General features: G+C 44.2%; 1 protein-coding gene and 1 non-coding gene across 2 annotated transcripts; both read right to left on the bottom strand.

Moving 5' to 3' along the window:
* Positions 1-2,149: 2,149 nt before the first annotated feature.
* Trnat-cgu (transfer RNA threonine (anticodon CGU)) lies at positions 2,150-2,221 on the bottom strand. Its single transcript has one exon. It is a non-coding gene; the product is annotated as a tRNA-Thr (tRNA).
* A 4,263-nt stretch (positions 2,222-6,484) lies between these two features.
* Positions 6,485-11,969, bottom strand: LOC119456653 (angiotensin-converting enzyme-like). Its single transcript, XM_049669004.1, has 6 exons — positions 11,796-11,969; positions 11,541-11,684; positions 10,425-10,616; positions 9,008-9,105; positions 6,555-6,724; positions 6,485-6,494 (listed from the first exon to the last, which is right to left on the bottom strand). The coding sequence occupies exons 1-6, from the start codon at positions 11,881-11,883 to the stop codon at positions 6,485-6,487; spliced, it is 702 nt and encodes a 233-aa protein (XP_049524961.1). The 5' UTR covers positions 11,884-11,969.
* Between the last annotated feature and the right edge of the window lie 10,765 nt (positions 11,970-22,734).

Below are 22,734 nucleotides of genomic sequence, written 5' to 3'. Positions count from 1 at the left end.
GGGAAAGTTGGCCCTTTGGCAGCAGCCAATCAGAACCCGAGATGGCAGAAGCGCTGGTGAATGAATGCAAACATCCGGTCGAGATAATGCAAATGGCGTCCACCATATCTGAACCAGCTGTGTTCTCTGTGGAACTGCTGCTGGATACAATCAAGCAGTACAGGGTCCTATATGACTAATGTAACCCGAGGTACAACAAAGCCGACTATAAGAAAGAGCTATGGAAGGAGATTAGGCAGGATTTGGGTGTGACTAGTAAGTGCACAGCATCTAGTTCACGTCCGTGAAATTGCGAGATGCTCCGCCTCCCCGGCGGCGCGGGCAGCGAGACAACTTGGCCGGTCTCAACAGCCACGCGCGCTCTCCGCCTAGCCGCTTTGAAAATCCGCTTGACCGCTTGGCCGCTCCGCTTTCGGTATGAACGTGCTTTAATTAAATAAACAAGCACGGTGTCACGCGCGCGCAGGTAAACATGAACACATCTCGCTCAATGACCGCGGAAACTCTTCAAAACACTGGAGCGCGGCAGCGAGCAAATTGACCTTCGCGCTGGCTCTTGCTTCAACGCGAACTAAACGTCGAAAGCACAGCGCACAAGAAGCTACCGGCACTCGGCGCATGCACTTTGTACCCTTCGCAGATCGCTTTGAAGATTAGGCGCCGCGGGCGCACACTTCGGCCAAATCACAGATCGCTTTCGGGATAGGCGGCCCCGTGGCAACTCCGTGAGCAGCATCCGACGAAGCAGAAAGCACCCACCCCCTTACCCTCTCCGTCGCCTTCTCCCCGTGCCTCGCGCGCGAACGAAGACCGGGCGTGCATCCAGCCGCCATCCTCTCGCGCGTGCGCGAGATTAAGCCGCGGTTGCCGGCTCACCCTCACACGCTTTCACTAGCACACACAGCGTACGGCACGCGGTGACGGTTTTATCGCCATTGGAGTTTATGCGGAACCTCACGGCGACGACGACGGCAACGGCAAAATGCGCTTGGAGTGTCCATATAATTGCTATCGCAATAAAACAAGACACACATACACAGACACACACGCAATATTCAATGAAATCTCCAAATCAAGTCAAATAAATTACGTTGCTGTCCATGCAGATAACTGAAGTCCGTCAAAGTCCACCTACTTCACAGGACATTACTGCGGTCCAAATGTATTGGTGACAAAAACAACACGTGCCTGACACCGACTAATGGCGCATCAGACTAGTGATCAGTACAATGTTAGATTTGCGTATTACGCAAATGTTGTATTATAAGTTATCACTAAAATAGTTTTACGTCGGATGAAAATTATGTTTTCTTTTTGGCCTTGTTCTGTTCCCGCTAATCGCATGACATATACTAACTCGCTGCGTGCATGGCTGTTCGTGAAAATGCGCGCGTGGGCTCCTAAGAGCAGACTATTCTACTTACGCGATCTATTTTTTTCCTACTGACAATTTCATTTTGCATGCCAGTATCCAATTAATTTAACAGAACTGCGGTACGGTAGAAGATAAATAGTCACCCGGGTTCGCGCCATCTCTGAAGTACATTGGTTGCTTTGCGTACTTGAGGTAGTACTCCACGTGTCCCATTTCATGATGAATAATTAACAGGTCGTTCATGTCAACTTCGGCGCATTGCTTTATTCTGGAAATGAGTGTATTCGCTTTATTAGGAGACAGGGAGAAGCCTTCAATGTTGCAACTTACGGCGCTGTTCACTAGTTGGAAAAAAGTTGGTAAATAGGGTCGTAACTGCATCATTCGCTCTATCTCTCTCTCGGCTTTTTATTTTTCTTTCGGTCCAGTTAAACGTAACTAGCCAGTCGAATCTGCATCTGTTATTCTGTATGACGTCACTCTTATAACTGTATATGACGTTTTAACTGTGTGTAACTATTACAATGTACGAGCAACGCGTATATTCTGTATGACGTCGCTCTTATAACTGTATATGACGTTGTAACTGTATGTAACTGTTACAATGTATGAACGAGAAGAAAGGGAACCGAGGGGCCCGATTTTTATTAATCATATCATACGAGGCCAACAGACATTGACACCAAGAACAACAGAGGGGAAATTACTCGTATTTACTAATTGAATTAAATAAAGGTTAAATTAATGGAAATGAAAACGGATGAAATAACAACTGTCCGCAGGTGGGGATCGAACCCACGTCTTCGCATTACGCGTGCGATGCTCTCACCATTGAGCTACCGCGGAGCCGTTTTCCCATCCGCTTTCTGGGGTATTTATGTTTTACAACTAGAACTAACCCTGGGAGTATTAGCCAGCGCCAGCACTCACAAACTGTGAGTTATAAATGTATATGACGTTGTAGCTGTACGTAACTGTTACAATTTATGTAACGTGTTTATCCTTCAACGTCGCTATTTTGATGACACACATTTCTGTGATGATGCTGTGTCAGCCGTCCTGTGCCCCTTTCATGACCACATAATTGTTGACACTTGCTTCCAAAACACACACACACACACACACACACACACACACACACACACACACACACACACACACACACACACACACACACACACACACACACACACACACAACACACACACACACACACACACACACACACACACACACACACACACACACACACACACACACACACACACACACACACACACACACACACACACACACACACACACACACACACACACACACACACACACACACACACACACACACACACACACACACACACACACACACACACACACACACACACACACACACACACACACACACACACACACACACACACACACCACACACACACACACACACACACCACACACACACCAGCACACAACGCACTAAATTCCGTATTCGTTCAAAACCGTTCCGGGATCGTCGTTTCACTTGGTATCCTCGAGATGAAGGTCACAAGAAGCGATACCCGGCATTCGTACCGCTGGTATACCATCCCACGATGCTCCGGCCCTACTCTGCTAATTGTCGTCGTGTGATGACGTATGACGATGACGTACACGCCATGCTTTCCGTATACTCACGCGTGATTTGATGATTGTGTTAAGAGGAACACGTTTGACATATATAACTGAGGTAGAATTGATCGATATAGCTTATAGAAATGGTGTAAGAACTGCTGAGATGTCGACTCGCGTGTGATGTGAAAGGTGATTGCAAGGTCAAGACGACGGAATGACGATGAAGAGATGTGCGACGGTGGCTAGCTCGTTGGCGTGCAATATATTTAGGGTCCTTCGTTTTAGGGTAAAGCCTGGTAATTCCCGATTTCTTGCACCAAATTTACAGACAATAGGGTTAAACCCGATTTCTCCCCGAAGTTTGTCAGTTCGGAAAAGGATAATAATAAATGCAGGTGTTATAAAACGAATGCGCAAGACAGGGGCAATTGGAGATCGCAGGGAAAGGCCTTCGTCCTGCAGTGCACATAAATAGAGGCTGATGATGATGATATATCATAACGTTACTATTATTGATGTCAGACCATTGTATATGCCTCGTTTGTTTCTTAAAACTCACGAGAAAATGGGCATATACTAAAATATTATACAGGGTGCCCCAGCTATCACGCAGCACGATTTTAAAAAAGAGGAACGGCGTTACGCGAAGCAAACGTATAGTGCGTATTGTTTCCAGTGCAGTGGAGTAGCCGCCAGTGATTTTTTCGTTACTGAGATTTAATTAGGTAATTATAATTAATTATCTAACTCAAGAACTACTGTCCTAATTATCAAAGTGTCAATGAGAAAGTTGTAGAGCAACATGAAAAACTACCGATACAGCTTTCTGTTGCTCAATACGTGTTACATAAAAGTGTTTTTCCGAGCGTGAAAGAAGCCCGCAAATGCACGCAAAGTGCCTCGAGTGACCAGTCGCGCGGCAATTCTGCGTGCATTTGCGGGCTTCTTTCACACTCGGAAAAGCTGCATCGGGAGTTTTTCATGTTGCTCTACAACTTTCTCATTGACACTTTGATAATTAGGACAGTACTTCTCGAGTTAGATAATTAATTATAATTACCTAATTAAATCTCAGTAACGAAAAAATTACTGGCGGCTACTCCACTGCACTGGAAACAATACGCACTATACGTTTGCTTCGCGTAACGCCGTTCCTCTTTTTTTTTATAATGCTGCGTGATAGCTGGGACACCCTGTATATCGAGCGGCTGCTGAACGAAAGGCTTGTTGCTTTTTTTCAGATAGCTGCCCGTGTTTACATGAATACGACAGTGGCTCATTGTATCTCATTTTCCCACACGTCGCATACATGTAAACGGCTATAATGCGGAAGTGAATTAATGCAGAGCTGACATTGATCAGAATTGCTAACGGTGAGGAGAGGACGATTACCCAACTACGTTAAGTTTAAAGAAGATTGGCTGATTCGTCTAGTTGGTAGCCCATTAATAATTGTTCTTGCAAGAACGTACTTTGGGAACGAGTAAAATAGGACGACGACAAGCTAGGAAGAAAGGCCCGACAAGTCTATAGAATGGACACAGAAATGCTTCCATTGCATAGCGTATGATAATGTACGTCAACAGAGAGAGGCAGAAGATGCATGCACACTAAACATTTTAACACCTTAATTGCGTAAATCAATTTGTCGCCAGACGATCACCCTAAAGGTATTGACACAAGCACCCTTAAGTAGGAGGTTTTGGTTGAAGTAGGAACGAAATGAAAAAAAATGTCGCATTTAGCTGGTAATATATTTTCACTGTTTACGGGCTGTTTATTAACACTACTAGGTAAACGGGATCAAAGGGCAAGCAATTCGTACGTAAATAGCTTAAGGAAGACATTCGCGGAGACGTATTCGAACCCGGGAACTTCACGTGGAAACGTGACACGTGAATTACACTACGCCACACAGAAGCCTCGTTTCAGTTCTTCAAATTTATCTATCTATATAGATTGTCCAGAAACTGAAATTGCGTCATTTCGACAGAAACCTCGCGTATAAGGTCACACCTGGCATTGCAGAAAACGCGTTCGTTCAGTAAACACTTCAGTAGCAAGCCAATAAAATCTTGTAAGATAAGGAAAAGCTCCACACCTCCTGTAATGCATGTTTGTGTGCAGTATTTGTACTTTTTTGTTTCCTCACTTAAAAAAAAAAAAAAGAAGTGCAGTGGACAAAGTAAGTAAGGCATTGCCGAACCCGTCTGTATTTCTTGTTTCCCCTAATGTGGTTTCTATTAGATGTTTTAATGATGACAGCGAGGATTTGTAGAGATGAGTTCGTTGCTATGAGTTCGTTCTCGCTTGATTAAATTAAGCTCTGATACCGAAAAGGAGGCCGTTGCTTGCGTTAATAGGTTTTTTTAAAACGTTACCAAGAAAATCCTGCGCTTTAGAGTGGCATACAAAACAAAAGACAAAAATTTCGTCGGCGCTTCTACTCCGTGAAGATGATTAACCAGCGAAGCTGAAACGTGCGGCTCCGACGTTTATCATTGGGTTAATCCCGAGGGTTTCTTAAAGTATTTCTCAATTATAAGGTTACACGCACGTTCGGCTACGACGTAGAGAACGACGTCACTGACGGTATGCCAACAGTCCGCCGTTGTCGCTTAGGTTCGATGTCTCGAGTTTGCTCGGCGGCGTGGTTAGCAGCATTCGCCCGCCATTGCCGCTTGCGAATGTTCGAAATTAAATTGCTTCAAAATTAAATCTGTCCATTATGTAAGACAATGAATGGCCCACACACCCTTAAGCAATGGCTCATATCCCCGTAAACGTGGCCTCCACATTACGACGACAGAAGAGAAGTGGAATTCTACGCTGGGATGACGAGCGGCAACGCAGCCAGCTGTGGGAGAAGACGACGACGACGAACGCGGGAGCAGTGGCACGAGTGCGTGCCGAGCACGAGCGCAACCCGAGGGGCGCTCGTGCACGAGCCAGCTGCGGAAGAAGACGATGACGCTCAAGCCAATGCTGATGATAGTTTTCAGAAAAGCACACAGGTGCTTTCGCCTATACATGTAAAGCTTCGCCTTAAAAACGATTTCTTCCCGGTATTCCGGCCAGACAACAAAACCCCCGCATCTTCTCCAGTTTTCATTCAGAAAAATGGCATCCGATTTTTAACCCCCGAATTTCAAAAAACATAAAAGCAGATAATGAGGAACCCTAAATATATCGCAGCAGATTTAAAAGGGTTTCCTTAATTTCTTATGGAGCACGTTATGCCTGGGCAAAGGAGTTATTTGCCATCGTATAAAAAATGCCAAGTCTGTTAGGCTAAATACCTACTTATTTCATTATGTCGCGTTTTTATTGGGTGCTAGAGTACCAATGTTGTTTAGAGGTAGGGATTGGCATTACAAACTATAATACCGTTTTTAGTTCTGAGAACAACACACCTCTACATGTGTAAAAGGGGGCGGGCATCAGAGATCTTGATAAGCGCGCTAATGATTAACTGAAGCTGTTGCTTCGCATTACCTGTATTTTATGGCAACCTGTGCAGAAACAGGAACACAGCGCTCACTAAGAAGAAATGCGGCATTTCGTGTATTTACCTGACATCGTCATTGTTGCAGAAGTCCCAGGCAGAAGCGTGGCAGACAATTTCCCTGTCGGGCGGCTTAACGAATAGCGACCTCTCCCAAAAACTTTTTGGCATTCCCGGAAGCCCCATAGATGTGAAGAACTCCTCCGCAAGTTTGTACATGTCGACAACAGACATATTCTGTGGGTTTAAATGGATATGTTCAGTTGAACCCCTATTAACGACGTTGATGGGATCCGATAGGTATTTCGTTAAATCGACATCTTCGTTAAATAAAAATACACAAAACACCCAGTAATAAACGTTGTATTTCATCAGCGAAAAAAATTATTATTTTTTTAGAGATTTTTGTAGGACTGGGAAATGACGGACTGAGGCTGCACTGAGAAAACAGCCAACGTTTCATGTCGGCTGCTACAGAACAGCTGGCGCCATCTGGTAAGCCGCCACTCAGTTTGCAATGCTATGATACAATGCAATAGGCACTTTCAGAAAAGTCAAGCGACCACCTTCAAATAAAGCACGGTAAGAGCTTTACTGTAGCAATACCTTTCGAAGCATTTTGAACATGACGAGTTTCCGGCAACGTGTTTATTTTATTATGATCGCATCTGATATTCAAACATGAAAACTAATTCTGAAATGGGGCAGAATGCGGCAGTTATAATTGTAGAAGAGTCTGTTGCTGGGGGCCTGTTGGTACATACTTGTAGAAACGATGGAACCCAGCTTTTAAGACGCAAACCCCAAGAGAAATGCAGACGGACACACGCTGGGGACATCCAGCGTGTGTCCGTCTACTTGGTGTTGGCGTCTTAAAGGCTGAGTTCCATTGTTTCTACAGTCATAATGGCGTAATCGTGAGAGCGATTGAAATTCTTTTTAATGAATGTTATTTACCGCAAGGCATATGAAGCGAGCAAACAAGAAAATTTAAATAAAAGCGTGCAGGCCTGCATAATGCAGACACTGCAGCAATGTTCTCGCTAAGTCATTGTCCTTTAATCAATTGGTATATTGTCCGATACAAAATATTAGAGATATTTTCCATTACCATAATGTTGCTATGTTTCAGGTTACAGGAATATTACATTGGGGAACTCAATACAATCTCCGGATCAGCATGACTTCCAGCAGGGCTTTGAAATATAGCATGAAGAGTATTTGCAAAAGTGGTAGCGCCTATTATGGACCGAGTTACAGTAAGAATAATGGCACGGTGGTATCGAAGCAAGATATATTTAACAGCGGAGCTGTTCTAAGTCGAGCGTGCGCCATCGATGACGGCCGCCGTCACGCAGGAGCAGAGCCGTAGAGGTCACGTGACCAGGAGAGAATGAGAGCCGCGCCGGGGGAGGTCAGGTCTCGTGACCAGCAGAGGAGGAGAGGCGCGCTGGGGGAGGAGGCGACCACAGCGAAGCTGTGCATTTGCGGCCGCTTCGGTGGGCCGAACGGCGCTACTTGCGGGGGATGGGACGCGTCAGCGTCCACCGGCGACGGCGTTCCTAGCGCGTTGCGGGGGATCGGACGCGATATGTCGAAACAGCGGAGATCTGGTCGTTCGTTCGGTCTAAAACGAAGACTCCACAACGAAAAAAAGAAACATACGCGACAATCGCGTAAACAGAACGACCATAGCTCCGCTCTTTCGACAGATTTCACTTCGTGGAACCGGCTTCATTTTTTTATTTATATTTTATCGTGAACGCTGAATATTTTTATGCGCTTGTGTATATTTTCTTGTAATATTAAATTCTATAATCAGAATAGATCTTTACATACAAATTTATCCCCTTCAGTCACGACATGTACATTTGTGGACGCGACTTATTTTTGCCATTTCTGTGTAGGTGTTGCAAGGAATAGACAGCAAAAATTAAGCTTAGGGTCAATTGGACATTCTTCTTACCCCACGTACCTTCACTTTACTTCTGAGGGCAATCTATCGCTACCGAAGATCGCTTTAGAGAAGGCACTGGAGTGTTTGACGGGAGATGTGACGTGGGACGTTTCTGTAGCAATTGCGAAAGAATTTTTTTCTTTCTAGTAATGCTTGCAACCAATAATTAACTTGTGCAAGTAATTTCCGCTAGTGATTCGATTATTTTTATGACGAAACGTATCATTACTGATTGCACTCTAATTAGATACTTCATCTCTCTGTAATTATGATGGCTCATCGTAAAATACAGAAAGAGCCATTTTACCGCCTTGGCCTAATGAAGTCTGCAGCACCTTGGCAGAAAATTATGTAAATTTTATACATTTATCCACAGTCGATAATAATTCGTGGCTGAAGGCGCTATTTTCTTGAACTAAAACAACGACAGTAACTACGATTGTAATTTCTACTTCGAAAAATCTGTTCCCACTTGTTATTCGTGCATTTACTTCTTGTGGTCACTAACACGATAGTGACTAATTTTCTTATTGTTCTAACACAGGCTTTAAACGCGTACTCACATTCTTTGCCATAGCTGACGTCCCATCTATTGCATCCTTGTTCGGGAAAGGTTGTGTTGCTTTGTACAAAGGCCCCCACTGCTGGGAGTGTATAGTACCTGAAATTTATGAATGTTCAATTAAAACATTCTCCGACGATTACGATACTCCCTAATGCGAAATCTGAGCGCAGCTGCATACGTGTTTTCCCTTTGCTACGTGTTTGCATACGTGTTTTCACTTTTGGCTTGCGCGGACAATCTATAATGTGCGGCACGTTGTAAACCGAGCGAAGTGTGGCGCGACTACCTCGCTAATCGGGAGATCGCGAGAGGCAGCGCGTGGGTGACGCTTGTGCGCGATTCACAGCAGTCGCCGCAGAGAGACCTCCGCTCCAACAGCGGCGTCATCGGTGAAGAGGCGACGCGCGCTATTCTGGCGCCATCTCGTAGCCATCGTCGCCGCAGAGCCCGTCTTGCGCGGCACTCGCTTTTCTTCTCACGCTTTCGCCAAACCCTCCTCTTCCGCTTTCTTCCTCGCGCTCTCTTCGCTATCGCCGTCTTTTATCCGCGCTCCGCGTTCGCTTTTACATCATTCGCTGTGCTCGTTAGTTCGGTTACGAGGGACGCCAAGGGACGACGCCGACGCTCGCCGAAGGAAGGGGCACTCTAAAAGAGGTCGTTTGCACGCCTACTTTGTCACTAAACGGGTCCATTAAATCTAAAGAAAGTGTTCCTAAATCATATTGAACTGATAAAGTATTCTTCAAACACTTTACTTTCATTCATTTAATTCAAAAACGACGAAGCGAAGTGGACGCACCGTAAACGTTATGCTCAATCGCCTCGAAGCGGAGCCAATTAAAACTCCTTGGGCGGAACACCAATTGCGTTCAGTCGCCACAGTGTGCTTGATGTTCGACATCGTGAGTGAAAACGTCTAACACACACCACAGTTAACGCTTAAACATTCGCGTTACATACTCGTAACCGTCCTGTGAGGTTTGTTTGCTTGCTTGTTCGTCTGTTCGTTCGTTCGTTTGTTTGTTTGTTTGTTTGTTTGTTTGTTTGTTTGTGTGTTTGTTTGTTTGTTTGTTTGTTTGTTTGTTTGTAATTTTGTTTGGGGGCTAGTTGGTTCATGACGAATAAGTAAGTATCACTGCACAAAAGGACAAGAACAATGGCAAAGTGCAGGGATCGAGCACGCAGTGCAAGGACAGTCAGCGCATTTCTTGTGCGCTGTGTCCTTGTCTTTTTGTGCTGTGATTCTTAATTCAGAGTTTATCAAACGCACTCGCTGACGAGTGCATCCTACGGCGAGTACCACTAATACTTTCCGAGTGAAATTTTGCGAATGACGCTAACGGCAAAGTATACTCGCTTAACGTGACGCTTAATTTGGCCGTCTAGCAGGAACGTTGCGCACCAAGGCATTTTACCTAGAAGGTGAGCTGGTATGGGGCCATCTTCTCGTATCTTGTCGGCGCCGTACATTTTGCGTATCCTCGTTCTGACGTACGCGTGTAGTTGCTGGTACAAGGGAGACAGTTGCTCCCAGAGCCGTTTTACATTATCCTCGAAACCATCGTACTCGTACTGATTCTGCCACAGCCCACTGGCGTCGTCGAAACCTGTGAACCCGAGATGGAAACGATCGGAGCGTTCAAAATCACGTTGATCTGGTGCCGAGACAAATGCTGAGTGTCTCCGTGCAATAATCTTTGTATAAACTTGGACAAATTGGCTAACAGGGCGAGTTAGTGCACATTCAGGTCATGGAAAGCGCGAGAAAGATACGAGACGACTCACGAACACGGGACGATGCGTCTACTTTCAAATTAATGTTTGTATGTTCGAAACATTTATAATAAATATTAGAGTTTCCATAGTTATAAGGGCTTGTTGTGCATTCATCGAAGTGAGCTGGAATTATGGATTAACGTAAATTACCTTTCACTGCCTAACGGCTAGGGTAATGCAAATGCATAGTGGAGGAAATTTTATAAGGTAGTCGAAGCTAAAAATAATCCGATGTTTTCAAGTTAAAAACATTTCACTATATAAATGCACGCAGCTTGAGATCCGTGACACGTACAATCATCGATGAAACGTTCGCATCGCTCTTGCCTCCGTAATTTCGTGCTTTTAAGGAAAGAAAATTAAGACGTGTGCTCCGGGTCTAACGCTATTCTTACGCACACTCCGGTGCGAACGAAAGTTTACAGTAAACCAAAGCACCACTTGGAAAGAGACTTTCGGTAAAACTTCTTGAACAATTGACAGTTTCGGCGTGTGACTGAGTTTGGCTTGTTCGTTGTTTGTCGCTAGAGAAACTAGCGCATGAATCGGACGACGACGGAAGGTGAGATATGCGAACGAGACACACGCGGTGGTTTATATTTTGGGTCAGCCTTCAGGAAACATTTCCAGCCCTATAGACCAGTTTGTTAAATGTACCGTTCAATAGTGACAGCGGGCATATTGTTAGAGAAGGAATGATCAACAGGTATTACAAACGAAAACCTTTGTGAAGGGCATGTGCTGCTTAACGTTACCGTTGAGTTTCGCTGCTTCGTTCAGGAGTTGGACGTATCGGGTGAATTTCTCTTTCACGGGTTTTCCTGAGACTCTGCGCCACTCGTTCCACACGTGCAGCAATTCATCGTAGTTCCTCGAAGAAGCTAGTATGTCCTTGATCTCTGAGGCGACAACAACAAGAAGAAAAACTTCCAACTATACGATGCATAAGCTAAAGTCTACAGACGCAAGAGCACGTTCTGAAGTTGTGGCAGAATGGCGAATGTGTTTACCTTTGTCTAGCGTGAGGGTGCAGTCATCAGGATTGGTGGCTTTTCGTGAAAATGGGCAAATTTTCGCCGACGCATGGTTGCCTTGCATGTCACTGACAATCTTCAAGAACTGGATGGTCGTCGAAGCAAAGACACAAATGTGTATTCGAAGTCATCGTTACGTTTCACTTCTGCAAAAAGAAAAGAAAGCTGCGCCTGGGCCATTAAAGTTTTTGGTTGACATCGGTGTTTATGAGCCTCTCGTTGTTGCCCTGTGTTTGCCTTGTATTGCACGGAAAATGCATTATTACCCGTCTTCCGAGTGCGTAGATCGTTATTTTGGGACAATTACAAGCACTTTCGTTTCCTCTTTCGTCATTCCATTGCACGAAGGAATGCTCCCCTGTCGCTGCAATCTATTATTATTATTATTATTATTATTATTATTATTATTATTATTATTATTATTATTATTATTATTATTATTATTATTATTATTATTATTATTATTATTTACTTAAATACCCCTGTGGAAGTATTACATCAGCGGTCGGTGCACAAAAATATTCACATTGACCACATCATAATGTTTAATGATATTCTCAATGCTAATGATAATCATATCATGATGTTAAATTATATGGTTCCTAATCTCATCTCAGAGAGAGAGAGAGAGAAAAACGTTTATTATTGAAACAGTGTCCCGAGCGAGGCCCGGTATCACCCTGAGATGGGAAGGTTCCTTAGTCCAGGAACCCTTTGGATTCGGCTGCCCTCTTGGCCCTGGCGACGAGTTGTCGTTGGTCTTCCAGGTCCCCGAGGGCGAGCTTGGCCCAATCTCATCTCAAAACAACCAAATAACGATCCACGTATTGTCAAAAGCCTAACGGCATAGGGTTTTGAATGGCCGCGTTTGATGCACTTGTCAAATGAAAGAAACATTTAATATGGGTGAAACGCAATACTACTGAATATGCAACTACATATTATTAAAGATAGTCCTTAAGCTAAATGCAAAATATCAAAAATTAACTGCTTACAGCAATTCTTCCCCGATGTTGTGGATTTTCTGAAGATATATTCACACATAGTTTTTGTTTGTTTGCGTGAGTTGGATACTTTGATGGCCAAGTGAATTTAATATTTAGGGCTTTATTTCATAGACTAACTTTGAGATATCGATATATTTATTTACAAACTGGAATGTAACTTGTAATTCAATGGTGAACGCATTTATATTTTTGCACGATGTTTCCATTACGTATTGACTACGTCTGGTTCGTGCTCAAATCAAACATTATTTACAGAATTGCCTAGCTGTCCCTGAGCAAAGCTGAACCAATAAAAGAAGAAACTGTTCATATTTACCTGTCATACTTAGTGAAAGCAAAATGTTCTACGAGGGAAAAATGTTTACTTCGTTCTGCTTCTCCTGGGGTAGGATAGCCGTGTCTACAACTGAGAGCAGCTTGAACACCCTCTTGGTGGTAGGATCCTTGAATGAAGTCCACCTAAACTGAGTCATGTTCCTCCATAACTCCTTCTTCAGCTCGTTTGACTTGAGACTCTGCTCCACCTGCAAGTATTGTGGGTTAAAATCTCACTGCTCGAATTCGCTTTTTACTGCATCACTGCGGTTTCTGGTAATGGTTCGCGAATATTCAAGATTTTTGAGGGATGGAGAAATACATCGTCATGTTGTCACAGTCATCATCGTCACTAGTTCATGTCCACGGGAGGACTCCCCTGGTCCAGATTGTGCCGGTTTCAGATTATTTTTGAACTAAACAAACAACTGCTGCAGCCAAGAACGACACTATGATAGTTCATCTATGCATGTTTCATCATTATTACCTGCCTAATCGATGTCCACTGCAGGACAGAGGCTTCTCCAGCGTTCTCCGATTGACCCTGCATTGCATCAGCTAACTACATTAAATGCCTGCGCATTTCCTGGTCTTATTCCGCCGCCTAATCCTATATTGTCTTGACCCTCATACCCTAGCACAGTATACACCCAAGCAGTTTTGCACTAGCTAACCACCCTGGCTTTCCCTTTCTCCTCTTTTTTCCTCCTTCTCCTCCTAAACTTTATACGACCTGCCCAGATGAACTTTTTTCCCTTAAGACGTTGATTTAGATCCAGAGGTCCTATTTAAATACAAGGGAATGGAGAGTATATTTTTCTCAGCAACCACTGAACCGATTTGGATGTGGTTTGTTGAATTTAAAACAGAAAGCTAAATATTGATCACTGTAGGAATAAATTTTTTATTTATGTTGCCAATACTTTTAGAAAAAAAATGTTGAATATTACAAAATTTCAGGGAACTCAACTATCAAGCTTACAAATCTAACTCAGCAATGACAAACAATATCACAATCTTCAAATTGCGACTAATAATACGTCATAAAGTGAAAAACATTTATATATCATACACCGCTTTGAAGTATAGCGCTAGTTTTGAGTAAGACTTTCACGAAACCTTCGTGAACGTTGTAACGATTTCACCTAACATGTACATTTATATATCACATTTTTGTCCAAATTTAGATGCTCTAACGGATGCAGTTCGCAGAACTGAGATATCTGTTCTGCTGCGAAGGTGCGGAATTGTGCTTGAATTTTTCTAAACTTGCCAATTTCCGCGAATTTTTTTTGTTGAAAACATTTCCGCTTCTTAATTCCGCTTCTTGCAGTCACTATAGTTTAGCTTTCTCTCTCAAATGCCACAAATTTAATTTTAATTCAAATCACCCGCCGCAGTGGCTTAGCGGCTATGAACATGCGCTGGTAAGCAATAGGTCACGGGATCAAATCCCGGCCGCGGCGGCCTCATTTCGATGGTGAAGAAATGCAAGAACGCCCGTGTCTCCTGCATTGCGGGCAAGTTAAAGATCCCCTGGTAGCTAAAATTAATCCGGAGTCCCTAATACGGCGTGCCTCATAATCAAATCGTGGTTTTGGCACGTAAAACGCCACAAATCAATTCAAATCAAATCAGTCTAGGGGTTGTCTCGGAGAATCCCTTCTGTATTTTACATGTAATTTGAATGGGCCGCATCAGAGTTTGCCTCGAGGCAAAGTTTCCTCTTAAATCCCATCCAGCATATCAGATACACCTGTTTGCTCTCTACTTAGTACTGCTGTCTTCTCGTCTGGTACTATTACGTCTGTCATTTTCCGTGCCACTGCTCATTGTGACGCTCTTAGCTTCTAAAGCTTTTTTGTTATGCTACAAGTTTCAGCTCCGTAGGTTAGAAGTGGTAAAGTGCACTTATTGAGATAATAGTTCATGTCATTCGAATCTTAGTTCGGTATGTTGTGCATTCGTTGCGTGCAAATATCCGATCGTGGCTGAGCACTGGGACAAACTGAGATTATCGAACCCTGCATTAGCCACGTAGTGGAGAATGTCTGCAACCACATTGGTCAGCCCACTAATATACACCAACTTAGCCATCCGTTTCATCCTGCAACCTATATTTACTTGGACGAGCATGCTTCGAATCCAATACACTGCTGCTTTTCGGAAATACGGCTGAGCGGGATTGCACAGCGTGTAGTTGTTGTTTAGGTGAATGTAAAATGTAAACAATTTACAGTGACTGAACCATTTTTTTCTCTGTTTTATAGCAGTTTAATATTACTATGTACGCTTGTTCGGGTCCTGATGCAGTTCATCATGTTTGCATCACTAAGGTTTGTATGTTGTGTTCTATAGTTATATTTTGTTGCTTTTCTTTGCAGGTAAATATTAATTGCCGTAAATTGCAGTACATTGCGATTTCATCTGACTTATTAAAGAAGACCTGACTGATAATTTGCGTGCGCATAGCCGTGCGCAGTTTCTCTTAAATTCTAATGATATCCCAGAATGCCTTGACGTTTACATTATGCCTATTTTCTGCAAGGTTCTGTGCACTAGAGCTAAATTTCCTTGACATGCAGCTTAGCATTTATCTAAAAAGCATCACGTGTGCTAAAATTAAAAACAAAATAAGTCAGTTTACTTTTCTTTCCTGGCCTACTCTTCAAAAAATCTAACCGTTTTGTACTCACATTCTGGATGCAGTTTTTTGTAACACTGCTGAGATATTTTGTGATTAGTACGTGCAATAAGACAGTGAAACTTTCACCTGGAACATATATGTATAATTGTTGGCTGTCCCAAATATGACCGTGAACGACAGGCGTTGACCTCTTCGTTAGAGTCAATTAACAACAGCCCGTTGAGCGAAAACCTGTTACTGGGTTCTTGGCCGGACATAATATCAGCGAAGCGAGCCATGGCATCAAGGCTCTGTTGGAATTTTTGATTAACACAGGCTGAACGCGCCCTTTGGACACGAATGTGCATATAATCATATCTGTGTTTTACATCATCACCATCACTTCTCGTTCCCTCCTCTTCTCATCACCCTCTGGCCGCAGTAACCTCAGGCTGACCTCTCTGGATTTCCTCAATTAATTCTCCATTCTCCCGTAACGTGAAATGCGATTGAAAATTTTGGTTGTTCTCTTACCCCTACTTTTCTTTAAAACTTTGATACTCACTCTTTTTCTGTCGTTTTCACTGTTGATGTCCGTCTCGTAGTTCCATTCGGCAACGTTATCGTTGTAGCAAATGTCGCTCAAAATGGCGTCGACCTCATCGAGATAAGCTTTTGCTCGGTCTTCGTCTCGGACAGTGCCTTCGACCGGTCGCCTCGGAGAACACTGCGCGACTGCGTATCGCTCAAGAAACAGCACCACGCCGAGCGTGAAGCTGGCAATTTGCATGCTTTCTCAGGTAGTCCAAGTATTCTGTGAACCAAAGTGGGTTGAACGATGTTAGTTGTAATCTGGTTACCATTTCCTTGAGAATTCTGTCCACTTTGCGGCATGCATCTAACCACTTTCACCCAGGGACCCAAGTTGTCTACTATAACATGGACCACTAGGTTTGTGCTGGCTACTGCCTTGCCAAGCAGACAACATAGGCCGCTGGGTACGTGCCTGAATAGACAACTTGCTGCTGGTTTCCACACGCCGCCAGCAACAAGTTAAACAACTTGGGTCTCTGGGTACATGCAGCTTTGTATGTATGTATGGAACAATTAAGTATAGCCATTCGGACTCCTTAATAAACACTCTTTCACTTGTGCGTATCTTGTTCTCACTAATTCCATCATCATAATGATCAAAATAATCATCATAACTTCTAAAACATACCATCCTCCATCGTATGAAATAATTGTAACCCTATTACATTGCCAGTCATCTCGAAATGATGGACGCGGCGCTGATGTTTAGCTGAACGAGTGAGAACGTTGTTGCTCAACGTATTTTCCGAGCGCTCACTGGCAGCATTTTCTCATCACAAGGTACAAAAATGACACAAGCAGCACATGGAACGCATGCGGAGGAATATGATCATGAAATATTGATAAACTCAAAGGCTACGCATAAAACGGGACCAGACATGTAAAAACGATGGGCAACTCGAGCGTACGCATAGCGAAGACACGATGACGCAGTATTTTTATTCTTTTTTGTTAAATAAAGCCCGAAGATATCGATTCACGAGGCTGACGTCCCAAGACAACTGAGTGGCCCTATGAGAGACATCGTAGAGGAAGTCTCCGGATTAAGTCAAATCGTATAGGGGTCTTTAACGTGCACATAAACTTGACTGCACGAGCATTTTGCATTCCACCCCCCCCCCCCCCCACCCCCGTATCCTGGAATAAATTTTGCACCCTGGAAGCGTATATTCTTCCAAGTTCGGGTTCAGCAGCAGTAGGCATAGCCACTGAGTTACCATGTCGGGTGAAGCTCGACAATTGAGCAAATCGGTGCATTTAAATTTATTCTTTATATATTTTTTAATTTATTTATTTATTATTACTTTGCTACCTAACAGTGCCCAATGGAACAATGTACAAGTACATTACAATATTTATTACGATTTTACACGTGAATGTAGCATCACAAACCATGAATCGAGAAAGGCAAACTCACACTGACCTATGTTATCTAAAGACATGTTATCTAAAGCAAAGAAATTAACAAAAATTGGAGGACGCTTAAGCTTCGCCTTTAAGAGTAGAACTCGATAGCGTTATCGGGACCCGTTCGCATCGCATCGTTCGCATACGGCAAGTAGGCTTCAGTCACAGCAACACTGAACGTGGGAAAGCCAGCTTACAAAGACCAAGCTTACACCGATCCCCTTAAAGTCGTCTTCACTTTTAAACTGAAATGCATTGCTGTAAAGATGTTTTTCCAGTAGCAATATAAGTGGTCTTGTATTAAAATGTGAAGGCCCTAGCACTTTTTTATTATTTTATTAATTGTTTGCTATTGCCCCGACGCGCGCAGGTCTGGTAGAAATGCTGGAAAGGGGGTTTGCGTTTGAGTTTCCTCGTAGCAGAATTAGGTTTTCTCGTACATTCAAATTACAATCCGACGCCGATTGGTCAACAATCCGACGGCGAATCCCACGCCGAATGGTAAAGTCGCACTTTACCATTTTTCTGGCGGATTTCACTGTGAGAAATTCAATTTTTGTTCACCAAAACCTTGCACCACGTGGAGGTTCTGCGCGGTCGATGTGGTTGGATGATTTTCTCCGCCACTCTCGATCACACGCCGGTTGCCGACGCCGGATTTTCTGCGACACGGGGCCCTAAACGCTATCGCGTTAAAACTCGCGGCAATAAATTGTCAGATACAAATGGCGTTGCTGTGGCAATTTCATACAGCAATTTATTCTACTCGCGCACTGTCCTTGTCTGTTCTGCGGAAATCCGCAAGATGAAGGAAAACTTATGAAAGGGAAAAGGGGCAATCCATCTAAAGACAGTCACGCCGTTCTGCCAACGCTAAATAGCTGGTTGTGGCGTATGTATATATAGTAAGCTTCCATTTTTGGTGATACTCAGCGATCTGATATAAGCACGTCCGTTGAATGAGCTCCAATATATTTGTAATTCCTTCGAAAAAAATGTTTCTCCTCAGAGTGAGAGGAAGAATACGAAAGATGGAAAGTATTACAGCCAACAGAGTAATGGAACCGTATCCCACTCTGAGCGATGGACCAAGTTGCTATGGTGACAGTGGTCGTCCTTGTCTTTCTTGTGCGTGTCTGGTCGCTTTAATTTTTTAAAGCTAAACTTTCTATGTCTCAGTGATTCCTCCGTGAGCGCCGAAAACGCACTGCAGGAAAGCCAACTTACACAATGGAACTATCTGCGCATGTGCGCTCACAATAGAACAACGGCTGCGCATCTGCGCACGCAGTAGAACAACGGCGCACGACTTACGTATCGTAGAACACTACCACTTACATTCGCAGTTGAACCGATAAGAACAATGGGAACTGCAGCGCCACGCTACCCAGACGAACTGGATATATCTGCATTGCATTACGCGCGTTACGCAATGCATTCCCGGCTGTCGCCATTGGTAGGCCACGGGTGCAGCGCACGGCAGAAGAGGCTACCGTACGTGAACGTAAGTACTAGCGCGATCATGCCCGTAAGGCCGATCCCGTGTATCGGCAACGGCAGAGCCTCTGACCGTCTACCACAGCGATCGCAAGGCAATACTGTACAATCGAATCACGTATGCATCGCATCGGGTAGCTCAGCATTTCTTGGGTTCGTTGCGTGGTCGTTGGCTTTGAGCTTTGACTTTTATTCAGTTTGCATGAGAGAAAGCTTCGCGTTCAACCATCTTTTTTTAAGAAAGGGGCTTTGGTTTTCTTTTTGGCACTCAAGTCACTTTAATAACGATGTTTACCCCACACAAAAAGGAATAGATTAGAGATGCCTTATTGTAAGTGGAAATACCAGTGTCGCCTGCTGCAAGATATTCAGGCACTGATTTCAGAAAGCTTATCACTCGTGATAGTTTCTGCCATTATCTGACTGCCTTCGCTAATAATATCTACGACACCACGACTGGCACATGATCTCGCGAATAGAGAACGCTTGCTGATATGGGCCCGGCTTATTATCTCACGTTGCCCTTCTAAAGTTTATCGAGGGTTGCACCGCGTAAGAAACGCAGCGATGCTTTGTCATTGGTACAATGTATATGATCTAATTTCAAGCATACCAAAAAATTTTTTGCCCAAACATTCTATCAGAGGCGTAACACTAAACGTTATTGCAAACATGTGCTGGCTTCAGCAAAGTTCAAGATGCTATGCACATAGCATTGTCGACACCGACAAACATTGAGCATTGCCCTGACGCAAATTACCTTTGCGAAATACACCCCACAGAAAAATCCCGTATTGAATACGAAATATATCATACGAATTCGTCATATAGGATGTTGTTATAAACACGTGTGCTGATATTCTTTGTTACAGTGTAGTTTCACGACGTTAAATTTGAGTATTCTGTATGACTGACGGCAATTGTATAGTTTGTCGGTAGCGTAATTTAGGAAGCTTTTCTTTTTGCTTGGGGGAGGGGGGGGGGGGGGTTGCGAATGAGCGCATTACACTACACTAAATTACCTTATCAAATTTTATATGAAGTTATGACTGCTAGGCCTTTATTTCGCACTGTCTCTACACTACAAGCATTCATGTCCCTTTACTTCGATTATAGACCACCGTATCCATTGTAGGGCATGTTCAAACTTGATTAACCCGGAGCACAGGAGAAAAAGTACGCACTTAAAATTGACACTGATATGTAACGTAAGGCGTTCCGTATACGTACCTATACGTAGCTGACCAGTTGCGCGGCGTCGGAGTGATTCGATCAGGACGACCAACGGATAGGGGCCATGGGCGGGAATAAAGCGAGGTCTTCACGTGCTGCTCGTGGAGACACCTGCTGCCGTACGCGACTCGGCAGGCAACTGCGGTGCGAGTTTACGATCGTCATACCAGATCCGGCGTGACCGCCTCGTTCTCACGAAACGTTCTACTCCTTGATTGCGCAGTCTGCGCCGGACCGCATAGGCGCGAAACCGACAACCCCCGGGCGCTGCTGGTTGCGTGTACGATAACGAAAGGACTTCCGGAAACACGTTGAGTTTGGTGCTCACTTTGGGAGAAGTCAGTGGGCTGTACATTGCGAAGATACCGGGAGATACGGAAACCGAGTTCGAGACGTCTTCTCTTCCTGCATTGGCTCAGGGACAGCTGTAGCATTATGGAGCTGTGCATTCCCACTGAAGTTAGAGTGTGCGAGAATTGCTACCGCACTCACGGTAGCGAACGATGACCTGACTCACCATCTTGCTGACCCGCTGACTAAGAGACAGATTTATTTATTTATTTATTTATTTATTTATTTATTTATTTATTTATTTATTTATTTATTTATTTATTTATTTATTTATTTATTTATTTATTTATTTATTTATTTATTTATTTATTTAACGGCCAGAACAGCATGGAGTATACTATTATACGTGATGTCATAGCAGAAACCTCTAGATTCATTTTGACCAGCTGAGGTTCTTGACCACGCGACCGCAGCTTCATGCACAAGTAGTCTCTCTCTCCCTCCAATTTTTTTTTCTTTTTTTTTTTTCGTGACATGGATGCCGCCAACGCTACTGTAACGCTCGACTTACCGGAGTGCTAAAGCGTTCATTACTAAAGTGCTCGAATACTAAAGCGTCCATAATTGTACAAATATCTAAAGAGTTTGACATGAATACTGAATAAAAGCGTGAACAAAATGAGAGAGTTTATCACATCGCGAATGATCATTAATGAAGCAATAACACTGGACACCGCGAGACGTGCGTGAAAGAGAAAGATCAAGTAAAGAGAGAAAGCAGGGAGGTTAACTAGAAAAGCGTCTCGTTCCCTGAATTGGAGGAGAAGAGAAGGTGAAACAGAAAGATGAGAGAGAGAGAGAGAAAGAAACAGGAAAGGCGCAGGGAATGCGCGCGCGCGCGCGCTTCGCGCCACGCCACTTAAAGGCGTTTGCCATAGTCGTCTTGCACCGGCCATAGGGCGCTGCGACGCTTTCATTTGCTTCATTTCAGTTACAGGGTAATTGAAAGCGTAAATAGACCACCAGGAGTCATCAGAAAGAAAGTGAGAGAAACAGAGACAGTGAACTGGATGCGAAGCGTCGAAATATAAACAAAAAAGAAATCATGAGTGAATGGTTCATGATTTTTTTTTTTTTTTTTGTGAACGTGGATGACCAGCGAAGCTGTTTAGCACACGACGCAGAGCACACGAATTGCGTCGTCTTGCGTGGCTCTCCATCGGTGTTTGCCGCCCGCCGGCGCTGATTGCATTCACGCATTCTTTTTCGCAGTCGCTCTTCGTAGGCGCGCTGCTCCTCGAGAGTTGGCACTACACGCGGCCTCTCCATTACGACGAGAGAAGTGAATTCAAAGTGGAGACCGGCAGCTCGTCTTGCCCACAAGGCACGATGGTGCCGCCGCCCCGGGAGAGCTGAAGGAAACTGGACACGCACGAGCTTGGAACGACGACAAAGAGAGGGTGGAGTGAACGTAGACATGGCCGACGTGGGCCGCACAGCGGTAAATCTTTGAGAAACCTTTATTATCTACCAGATAGTCTACTGATCTTGAAAACGGTGCCTACTGGCAGGGGCGTAGCCAGAAATTTTCTTCGGGGGGGGGGGGGGGGGGGGGTTCACCGGCCCGACCGGGGGGGGGGGGGGGGGGCAAGCTACTGCTTTCCTCTACGTCACGTGATCGATAATAAATATCGGTAGTTTAAGCAGACTCTATACATGTATATCAAAGACATGGGACTGCCCCCCCCCCCCCCTCACGTGTGCGTGTGCTTGTGAAGAAATTAAGTAAAAAGTAAAGTAAGCTCAGTAAATACAGTAAGTACGACAGGTACAGTGGGCGTTTGGAGCAACGGTCTCTCATCGCGCCACTGAATGGACTAGTCTTCGAAAACGCATCATTGAGACGACCCGTGCGATCGAAGCGTAGATGGCGTCATCCTCGTCG

The sequence above is a fragment of the Dermacentor silvarum genome, chromosome 6, assembly GCF_013339745.2.
Source record: "Dermacentor silvarum isolate Dsil-2018 chromosome 6, BIME_Dsil_1.4, whole genome shotgun sequence".
In the NCBI taxonomy this organism is placed as follows: domain Eukaryota; kingdom Metazoa; phylum Arthropoda; class Arachnida; order Ixodida; family Ixodidae; genus Dermacentor; species Dermacentor silvarum.
The sequence above is the reverse complement of the archived record's forward strand: the minus strand, read 5'-3'. Positions and strand labels throughout refer to the sequence as shown.